The 11,620-nt window shown below is 36.6% G+C and overlaps 1 protein-coding gene across 1 annotated transcript in view; it reads left to right on the top strand.

The window, feature by feature from the left end:
* The first annotated feature begins 453 nt into the window (after positions 1-453).
* The window catches only part of ankrd27 (ankyrin repeat domain 27 (VPS9 domain)), a 53,031-nt gene continuing 41,864 nt past the window's right edge, over positions 454-11,620 (top strand). The window contains exons 1-2 of the mRNA XM_082159822.1: positions 454-564; positions 6,767-6,889. Coding sequence (XP_082015948.1) covers positions 6,788-6,889 — 102 coding nt within the window. The 5' untranslated portion in view covers positions 454-564; positions 6,767-6,787. The remainder of the gene's footprint in view (positions 565-6,766; positions 6,890-11,620) is intronic.

The raw sequence follows: 11,620 nt of genomic DNA, 5'->3' as shown, positions 1-11,620 counted from the left end.
GAGATATGTGGTTAACAGACATACACACACACAGACAGAGAGACGTTTCTGTAATTTATAGATAGATAGATAGATAGATAGATAGATAGATAGATAGATAGATAGATAGATAGATAGATAGATAGATAGATAGATAGATAGATGTTATTGAATGAATAAAACCTGTTTTATAAAATGGCCAGGTTTGATAAACAAGGCTTTGGAGTTTTCCACTAGAGTACGCTGTTGTCCAGGCAAGCTCATGCCAAGTAAGTTTTCCCAATTATTTTATTTTTTTTGTTTTTTTTTGTTAAATGTTTGTGCATCTGTTATTCAATTTAAATAATCTTAAGAAGATTTTGCCTAACCTAAACAAGACGCTTCCCTGTGTCGCGATAGCAAACTGAAAGACGCTTTGTGATTGGCTAACACCTCATCGAATACAGCTCTGATTGGTGTGTGTCATCTTACAGTAATCATCAGTGTGTGACTGACGATAGTTGTCTGAAATGTTTCTGCGTTCGCTGCCAAACTCCAGTAAATGTTCTGTTTACCACTTTACCATCTTGTACATCATTATTTGAGGTAAGACGAACCTGTTTCCTCTTTCAAGACGGCTTAATAGTTACATCTTCAGTGGTTTTGCTCTTTTGTTTTAGAGCTGTTAGCAATAGCAAGTCTGAGGAACTGACAGAAAATGAACGCTAATATTAGCACTCACTCATATTGTCATTATTTATTTACTGCATCAATGAAACATGCATGTATACACAAATAATTACAACTAATCAAAAAACATACTTGATCAACCGTTTGACCCATGCAGTTTGTGTTTTCTTCTGGTTTGCAAATGGCTAGTTAGCATCGGATGCTATTTTTACCATTAGTCATGAAATACAGATTATGTTTTATTACGCATAGTGTTGAATTACAAATGATGTGTGATATGAATCGGTGTCAGGCTCAGATACTGATTCCAGACTGAACCTATGGATGCCATGTATACAAATATGCACACTAAGCATATGTTGTTGTTTTGAGTCTCCTGTTATTTTCCCTTGAATTGTGTGCTTACTTTTATCAATATTATCAGCTGCCTTTATAAACTATTTACTAACGAATGCAAGTGTTTACAGCAAAGACAGTGTTCATGATTGTAAAACATGAGCATAACTGTTGTAATGTTCATATTGATTTGCAAAGAGGCACGTGATCATATTATGAATTGAAACTTCAGAACTGTCTATTGTTTTCTTTTTATCATTTGATGCATTATTTCTGAACAAAACTATTTAATTTACAGAATAAGAAAAAAAGAAAGAAACCTGTCTTTTATTGACAAGATTTTTACGAATTCACTAGAGATTGTCCATTGAAATTGATTGTGTGAATCCCCCCACACAATTAAACAAGTGGTGAGAAAATTGTAATGATTTCTTTTACATTGTTGGGAAGTAGGCAACCAGTATAAAGTAATATGATGCAGTGTGGTCAGTTTGCATCATTACTTCACAGTCTGTGTCAGAAATGGGACTGTCGTCGCCTGATAATTGAGGTAGATTTGAGTTTCATCTGCTTTTAACATTATTGCCATTATTTGACGTAGTGGGAAACATACAGATTGAACAGGAGAGGTCCAAGGATAGATCCCTGGAGGACTCCGCAAGTTTACATATAATGCCATTATATTCAAATAGCATATCAGGCCATATTCACTATTCCGGTCCTGAATTTCAGCATAGGACTGTGATTATTGCACGTAACTTTTAAGCTTTCTTGCAAGTTTGGTGCTTATAATGCAGGAATTCACCCAAAATACATATAGCAATGTGGATTGAATAAATTAACACAGATAAACAGATCAAATCAATAATTTGAAATCTTTCTGTAAGACTGTAATATCACTAACAGTGAGAGTGAATCAGCACTATCAGGTGCCCGTACTGTAATCGAGCTGCAATAAAACCCTTTCGCTTGTGTTTACCATCGGTGATGCTGTTAACAGGAGCCACTGCAGCAGGAGCATGTGTTTAATGCTAGAGTGGGACCCAATATTTAACACAGCATCCATCACTTACCAGTTCTACTTGGTATAAGGGATGATCTACCGATTTTTTTAATATTTTTTTATTAAAGATTAAATACTACCATAGGAAGGTTTTTTTTGTTTTTTTTATCTCTACTATGTAAGTCAATGGGTCCATCAACTGTCTGGTTACTGACATTCTTCAAAATATATATGTATATTTTTTTGTGTTCAGCAGAAGAAAGAAATTCAGACAGGTTTGAAACAACTTGAGGATGAGTAAATGATGACAGCATTCAGAATTCATTTTTTAAGTGAACTATTCCTTTAAAAGTAATGCTGGGTACACACCAACATATTTTTTTACATCTTATAAGATTTTCAAAATGTGATAGACCTCAAACATGAGGACAAAAACGCCTAGATGTAAGTGTTTTGCTCCTATAGTGTGTGGTGTGCCATGATGTGACAAAGACAGCACACCACACACACACACCAACAGATTTTCAACCACAGTCTCGACTGTGAACACAGGAAATCTGGCAAAATCTCGCGAGACTTCAGAATAAGCATGGCGGATGATATGCAGGAAGAAAAAGATAGTGTTTGGAAAGGTTTTACACGAAACATTGTATAAACATTTGTGCTGTTGCCACACATCAACAAGCTGATCCTCCATCTCTGCTGTCCACATCAATGTCACTTTGTGCAGCGCCATGACTGCGTTAGTTATGCTTCCGCCTTCCATCATCTCGCTTTCTGATTGGATATTGTTTCGTTTCACGTGATAATCTCCAGTTTCCAATCTCTCAGTTGCCCATTTTTGTTTTGTCCGTTTAAAGTATAGGATCGTTCTGCTTGAATCATCTGTGGCCTGGTGTTGGGTCAAGATAAAAGCTCATTGTGAAATGCTTTTATATGGAAAGTCATGTGACTGGATATCTGGGAGGCATGGCTCAATTCAGTGTCAACCGGAAAACACACTCCATGAAATCCCTGTAAGGATCACAGGAGTGTGGTTCCCCCTCAACCCAGTCTGTTATGGCCCGGAGGAGCAGATCACATGGCAGATTTCACATTCTTCAGGGTTTCAGCAGACAGTCATCCCAGCAATCCTCCCATGATGCCCAGAATGAGGGGTGGAGGCCTGACTCTTGAAATATTATCAGGATTTTGGCCTTGACCTCTCAGAGCTGCCATGTGATTCTTTAATCTTCGCCTGGACACCCTGAGCCTCTTCATCTTCATGGCTTTCCTCCTCCTTATCCGTCATTTCAACGATTTGAAGATGAAATTATTCATGGTGTCGCAAACTCTCTTTAACCATCATAAATATGTGAGTAAGTCTTTAGCAGAATCGTTCAAACTTTTACTGTTTTTACATGTTTTCTGGTTGGCACATGAAGCTGAGGATTCTAGACTGGGAATGTTCGTAGTAAAACACAAACTTCATGGCCTGAATACCATCTACCATGGTTGAATAATAGGGTGAAACACAATGATCTGGGCAGTTTTTTTTTCCCTCGTACTATAAAAAATGCAGTCAATCAATGGTGTTTAAGTGTAACTTTAAGGCGGTAGAAATATACTACTGCGATGTGATAAATAATCACAATTATGCTAACTGGCAGAATTGGTGGGTGAAATCCGTATAGAAATGCAATGGTCTTAAAAACCAGATTAATTTTCTTAAGTATAGTTTCTTACATTTTTCTATTCATTTTGAGATCAGGTTTTGTGAGATTCTACAGTCTTTCTGGTCAGAATTCACACACACATTTTAAGGAAGTGAGTCGAATAGACTTTTTATTTCCCACTCTGAACATAGTGGGGATTTCCTGCAGTTTCAAGACTCAAAAATACAACTGTAGGTGGAAATGTACTAAAGGCGTCTTTCCTCCCTCCAGAAACATGTGCTGTGGCTTTGAGTTTCAGTCAGAGGAAAGTTTGTTGTCGGGTGCTTTGCCGCCTCATAGTCTGCCTCTGTTTACTTGGATACGATCATGTTTACTGTACGTTGGAGTGTCTTGAAGTTAATTTCATTTACAGAATGCTTAAATGAGTTCAGCTGAATTTCTACTGATCGGACATACAGTGAAAGACAAAAAAAGGCTCTCTTCCTTTAACTTCTGTCTGTTTGTAGAAAAAAAAAAATTGTGAGTGATGTTTTCCTGTGTAAAGTGGGGCTTGTCTCACTACCACAAATGCTACTGTAGGCTGGCCTGAGTGGGCGCTATAGGGCATTGATGTGCAGCTGTTAAGGTGTTCAGAGTGTTTATGAGGCATTATTTTGCGGTTGATATGTAGTCTAAGGTGGTTACAAGGTGACTGTGTACTAGTAGCCCATGTCAGAAGTAACAACCTCAAGTCTCTGATATTGCTCTGGTCCCTCTTCAATGTAAATCTGATCACTTAAACAAGTTGCACTATTGAAAATATCATTCATGTTACTATGTGAGATGGGTTACACGTCAAGGTTTAAAGGCCTGTTCACACCAACATGAATGTTCACACAACAACTTCATTCAGTGAGATTTGTCTGTTCAGACCAATGCGTAAAAAAAAAACTAAAAAAACAGCAGAAGGGCTAAATTAACATGTACACTACCGTTCAAAAGTTTGGGGTCAGTAAGATTTTTTAAATATTTTAAAAGAAGTCTCTTCTGCTCACCAAGGCTGCATTTATTTTATATATATATATATTAAAAAAAAACAGTAATATTGTGAAATATTATGACAATTTAAAATGACTGTTTTCTATGTGAATATATAGTAAAGTGTAATTTATTCCTGTGATCAAAGCTGAATTTTCAGCATCATTACTCCAGTCTTCAGTGTCACATGATCCTTCAGAAATCATTCTAATATGATGATTTGATGCTCAAGAAACATTTCTGATTATTATCAATATTGAAAACAGTTGTGTAAATTTTTTTATTTTTTATTCTTTGATGAATAGAAAGTTCAAAAGAACAGCATTTATTTAAAATAGAATATGTTCTAACATTATAAATGTCTTTACTGTAACTTTTGATCAGTTTAACAATACAAGTATTGATTTATTTGATTTATTTCCCCCAAAAATAAAATTCTTACTGACCCCAAACTCTTGAACGGTAGTGTTTAATATTACAAAAGCTTTAGATTTCAGATAAATGCTGTTCTTTTGAACTTTCTATTCATCATAGCATCATGAAATAACAATGTAAATAACTGTTTTCAACATTGATAATAATCATAAATGTTTCTTGAGCATCAAATCATCATATTAGAATGATTTCTGAAGGATCATGTGACACTGAAGACTGGAGTAATGATGCTGAAAATTCAGCTTTGATCACAGGAATAAATTTACTGTATATTCACATAGAAAACAGATGATTTAAATTGGAATAATATTTCACAATATTACTGTTTTTGTTTGTATTTTTAATCAAATAAATGCAGCCTTGGTGAGCAGAAGAGACTTCTTTTAAAAACATTAAAAATCTTACTGACCCCAAACTTTTGAAGGGTAGTGTACATTTACTCTCTGACAGTAGGGCGATTATAGCAGAAATACAGCGGTTACCCTGGTTGATTATTACAGTAATACAGCGGTTACCCTGGTTGATTATTACAGTAATACAGCGGTTACCCTGGTTGATTATAGCAGAAATACAGCGGTTACCCTGGTTGATTATTACAGTAATACAGCGGTTACCCTGGTTGATTATGACAGTAATACAGCGGTTACCCTGGTTGATTATTACAGTAATACAGCGGTTACCCTGGTTGATTATTACAGTAATACAGCGGTTACCCTGGTTGATTATTACAGTAATACAGCGGTTACCCTGGTTGATTATTACAGTAATACAGCGGTTACCCTGGTTGATTATTACAGTAATACAGCGGTTACCCTGGTTGATTATTACAGTAATACAGCGGTTACCCTGGTTGATTATTACAGTAATACAGCGGTTACCCTGGTTGATTATTACAGTAATACAGCGGTTACCCTGGTTGATTATTACAGTAATACAGCGGTTACCCTGGTTGATTATTACAGTAATACAGCGGTTACCCTGGTTGATTATTACAGTAATACAGCGGTTACCCTGGTTTAAATTAAAATATTTATTTCACCAAATTTTCACATCAAAGGAGGACAATAACCTTAACGATAAAGATACAGTTTTTAAAGTCATTCTAACATTAAAAGAACAACAGAGTTCACATCACAACTATAACGATAATGGCACAGAAGAACGATATCGTAGAATCACTTTCAGAACGATTTTTTCAAGCTGATGAACGATAAATACCTTGACAGCCAATCAGAATCACAATCAGAACGACAAAACGGCAACACTTATAATAAACAGAACGATATCTTCCACCGGTGGATGCTAATATAATTATTGTTGTAGTGTAAAGTATCTTTATAGTTATTGTTGTTGGTGTGAACAGGGTTTTTTATATATACTTAGGAATGGGGTTTTGTTCAAATTACCAATCTTAAGAATGAGTAATAGTCACGCTTGGCTTGGCAAATGCCACTTAATATTAAATTAGGGTTTATAATGATATAAATACAGCTTTGCAAAGTTCAAAAACAATCCGGAGAGAAAATGTAAGCTGAGCAAAAGTGGTTAGTAATGCTAATCCAGTTTAGTTCAACCCCCACGTCCTGTGACATTTCTAAAATTCCTTTTCTCCATATGTTCCTCCATTTTGCATCATTCTTTCTCTTTATCTGTTCCTTTTTTTCTCTTGAAGGAGCTGGAGTTTGGGACACATATGGCTGTGTATGATGAGAATATCCTAAAGAACCCCTTTTACCTGGCCCTGGAGAAGCACAGACCGGACCTGAGCAGCAGGGTGGCAGAACTACATGGCATTGTGAGTTCACACTTCCTCATTTATCACCATTTTATGTGCTTTATCGGAAATGCTGTTCAAGTTCTTACTCATTTAAAGCGCTTTGAAACAGCAAAAGTGAATGTTGTCTGCGTGTTGACGACTGAAACGATGAACGGATTTATTTGTTGAACAGAATTAGTCATGTATTCGTTCATGTGACTGTGGTCAGTTCACATGCGGTCAGAAAGAGGTTCTGTATGCATGAACTGATTCTTTAATGTTGGGTGATGTTTGAAGTTCATCAGATGATAATGACAGTGTCTGTCTTGAGGTCATTCTCAACTTTAAAACAATGCTTAAATGAATACTTCTCCTAAAAATGATTGAATGAGCTGTGTTTCAAGCTGATAAAATGCTGATAAGCTTGAACATGTGATGCACATTCTATATTATCACAAATTGTTCTGTTGTTGTGTTTATCAGCTCGTCTCTGATTTCATTTGGCCTGCAGCCTCATGCTTGTGACCAGATCAGTTCAATCTGTTCAATAATCAAGAAGATAAAGACCCCATGAAATCAAAATTGAAGTTTGTTTGGCCTTTAGTATGAATATGTTAGCCTTACTGTTAGTGGTCCGATATATCGGCCAATATTTGGCATTTTTAAAATATCGGCATCGGCTGAACATTTTTTCTGATTGGCCGATGTGTTGGAGGCGGGACTTTTATTTTGACGGGCGGCGCTGAGAACACCAGCGCCTGATCAGACAGCGCTCACTCACATTCTCCGTCTTCATGAGTTTACGATCTCTGTCAGTCATATCGAATACTTTGTTAGACAGAACTGGTAAACAAAGAAAGTAAATGGTATGCGAGAAAGTAAAGCGTTGCTTTTATATTAATTGTAACAGAAAAGGTAAACAATTATGCTAAAATACTTTATCATTTATCATCAACATTCAGTAAATGTGCATCTACATCATTTAAACAAATCTCTGAATATCTAATAAACATTTAATTTCACAAACCTTGCAGATTTAATGGATTCCAGCTGTGATATCTTGTAAAGTGTGCATGTTTAGCCGGCATAAACGTGTTACTGTGAGTGACGGTCGGTCCATGAGAAGTGAGTGAATGTGAACAGAAGATCAGCTTCACAGGAGACGTGATCGAAAAACTTGAAATCCTTCATTTTAAAATATGCTGTGCTATATCCAGTTGCCCACTGTGTCATATTCATTACCAGTGCGCACAATATTACCAGATTACTGAGTGCAGTGTTACAGTGTTTACTAACTTTTTTTTATTCACATATTCATATATTTTTAAATAATTACTTTTTTTGTGAAAAATACTGTAATAGGATTGCAGATTCAAGAAGTTGCCATCTAAAGTATAAGCATGTTTATTTTAAGGATTTGTTTTCTAATTTATTTCTAATTTATCAAATATTGATTAAAATAAATATACAGTGTATATATATATTAGGGATGTCAACGATTAATCGACGATCGATTAATTGTCGATAATACATTTAATCGATACAACTTATCGATCATCGATTAAGCAGGTCTTCATGCGCGTGCGCGCTGCTCAACCGCGAAACATGTAAAGCCAGCGCGCCGGAGTTATGTTTGGGACCATTTTACACCTTCATCATGACTATAAGTTTGCGTGTGCATTCGCAGCCTTTTGTTTTGTGCAAATGTAAGTTGTAATACTGTTTATTTTCTGTAGGCCTATCTATATCTGATTTATCTCATATTGGATGCATTTGGTTAAGAATTAACTCTGTAGTAAAGCGTCAGCTTCAGCGCGCGCTGCTCAAACGGCAGTGCACGACTAATAATGACTATAGGAGGATCTTTGTTGACATCTTTGTACGCATGCGCGAGTGGTTGTGTGGCAACAAAACAAACAGTATTGCGGGCAGTAAAGACGCGACGAGCACTTTCAAGAGAGTTAGCGGGCGAAATCCACAATATATAAGCACTTTAACATCTGAAGACCGGAGGAGGTTTGGAGAGAAGCTCAAAATTTGTATTGGTGACAAAATCGAAGTTATTCAAAGCCCATATGAGATCTGGGATGACAAAAAACGTTGGTCCGACTTGCCCGTGTCTTGGCCACCAATCTGCTGGGGAGACATTTATTCTTATTTAATAGAAACCCCTGGACCCTTCACTCATGAAAGATTAAAGGCTTTCAAAAGTCTGGAGGCCTATGATTATTTTGTTTTTTCAAAAAGTTGGGCCGATCTTTTCTGCCAAACAGAAAGCAGTGATCGTGCTAAAAGCAGAGGTTAGAACAGCCTTTTCTTTTGCTTTTAAGTTTTGTGATCCAGAATAGCCCATTTTGATGTGAGGAACATAGTCTGGGTGCTGTGGATCGCGGTTTGGGACACCTGAATCAGAACGCGAAAACATATGACTCGGTTGATTTGACTCAGTTTTATTATTTTTTTTATTCAATCTTCTATAAATACATAGTCACTAGACTTAGGCCTACCATGAACAAAATGAGCCTCACAAACTCGATCAGTAACGTTAGCTGCAGGAATCCAGGCTTTCTTCGGAGCGTCCAGGTTCAATCGCCTAATTGCACGCAACCATTTCTTTCGTTTTTCGCGATCCTTTTCGGAGGGAATTCGAAAAAACTTTTTATCAGGCCCCCAACGAGCCGTACTCGACCACACAGCAAGAGTGAACCATCCTCTTCTCTAAATCCTCCTCCAAACGTGCAAAACAATCAAATTAGAGGTATCTAGCGGTGTTTCCTGCCACACGATTCCCATGATGCAACGCGACAAACATAAACAATGACGTCACAAAAGATCCGCCTATTGGGACTGTAATATCACATAACATTATAAAGAGAACAATATTGTAATAAAACATTGTGAATTATTTGGGTTTAGTTGCCGTGTCGCGTTGCTCCAGGAAGAGCGCGTCCACAACATGAGTAACGTTAGTTCTGAATGAATGGCACGTAACTTAGTTCAAGTTCACTTGTGCATGAATTTGCGTCATTTTGTGCAGATATAATTTGTAATATTATGTTTATTTTGAATATACCTGATTAATCTCATATAGGACGCGTTTCTTTTAGATAAATAACGTGCTAGCAAAGTGCTCCAGTTTAACGGTAGCAGATTCATTCAGCGCGTGCAGTTGTTCCAGGAAGAGCGCGTCCACAACAGTCACACATTCTAAGCGCATATGAGGCGGCGTTGGTGACACGTTGTATTAGTAGTTATATTTGATTATTAAATAATTAATTTAATTATCAATCACATCGAAACATTTTACAATCCTACTAGCCCTTTATTTATATTTAAAACCATTCTAATTGATTTGGTGAGGAACATATAGCGTTTTGAGGAGCATTTTGGCCATAGCTACTGCAGTAGACGCATATCGCAGTATTAAGGCTAACGATTAATCGATCGTTAATTTAAACGACGATCGATCATGGGAATTTGTGAAAATTTACATCCCTAATATATATATATATATATATATATATATATATATATATATATATATATATATATATATATATATATATATATAATATTGGCTTTATATCGGCATCGGCCATCAAAATAACAATATCCGTCGACCACTACTTACTGTTATCTATAAGCTAGTGTGCTCCAAAACAGTGACAAAATTCACATTTAGAAGATATGAGATCAAAACGTACTAGGGCTGTACTGTCTCAGTCGATTAGTCGATTAATTGGTCGATACGTTCTGGTTCGACCAAAATTCTGATTGGTCGATTTTTTGCCGCGTTCATTTCATCAGTTTTGCCGCACTGAGGCGCGCTCATTTCATCAGGTGGAAAGCACTAACTGCTAATGGGGGTGTTTTCAGAGTACCCTTGTTTCACTGTAACAGTCTGTCTTCAGAACACCCCCCTTGTTTTCACCTTTTTTGGATTAGCCCAACCCACGAGAGAGCGATAACTATAGAAGGTTTGATGCTGAATATTATTTATTTAATTGTGAGAGCGTTTTAGTCAGTCCTCTTCTAACATGTCAACAACAAAGAAATCGACAGTGTGGCAGCATTTTGTTAAAATTGATAACAGGAAAAAGGTCGAATGTAAAGTTTGCAAGCAACAGTTTTCCACAGCTCGACGACAAACATGACATATCTAAAAGTGGTAAGCTCACTTGTCTGCGTTAGCTTGCCCTGTCTGTTTTGAGTAGGCTATATGAACATATCAGAATTTGCATATTTCAATGTTTTAGTGTTATAACCTAACAATTTTTTTATTTTTTTTGGAGCCTAATGCGCAATTGCGCTGTGCTGTTGGTTGTGTTAGTTTTGAGCCTAGGATGCTTTATTTTTCAGTTATGCACTTTATTTCGTTTCTGCTCTTGATCTGGTTTGTTTAATAAATATTCTTTTTTTATTAAAGTGGACGTGCCTTTTGTGTTTATTAAGAGTAAAAGCTTTAAGTTAATAGTCTATTCGTGTCTCAGCTGCGAAGCTGAGCTCATGTTCAGCCTCGCTCGGTGCAAGGACATGCACGGTGAAATGATAGTGTCTGACAGTTATAACTTATTATTATAACGTATGACAAAAATAATTGTCTAAATTATGTTGCATATTCCTCAACAGTTCTTGTGATGATATCACTAGTTGACAACATAGTACTATTTTCGGAAATCATAAGCTATGATATTGCGCAGGTGCACGTGATGCAACGCTGTCAGAGCCGACAGACCCGTGTCAGACTAATTTCAGTGCAAAATAATTAGG

This window comes from Leuciscus leuciscus (genome assembly GCF_965113295.1).
Source record: "Leuciscus leuciscus genome assembly, chromosome: 25".
Lineage (NCBI taxonomy): Eukaryota > Metazoa > Chordata > Actinopteri > Cypriniformes > Leuciscidae > Leuciscus > Leuciscus leuciscus.
This window is presented reverse-complemented; position numbering and strand designations above follow the sequence as displayed.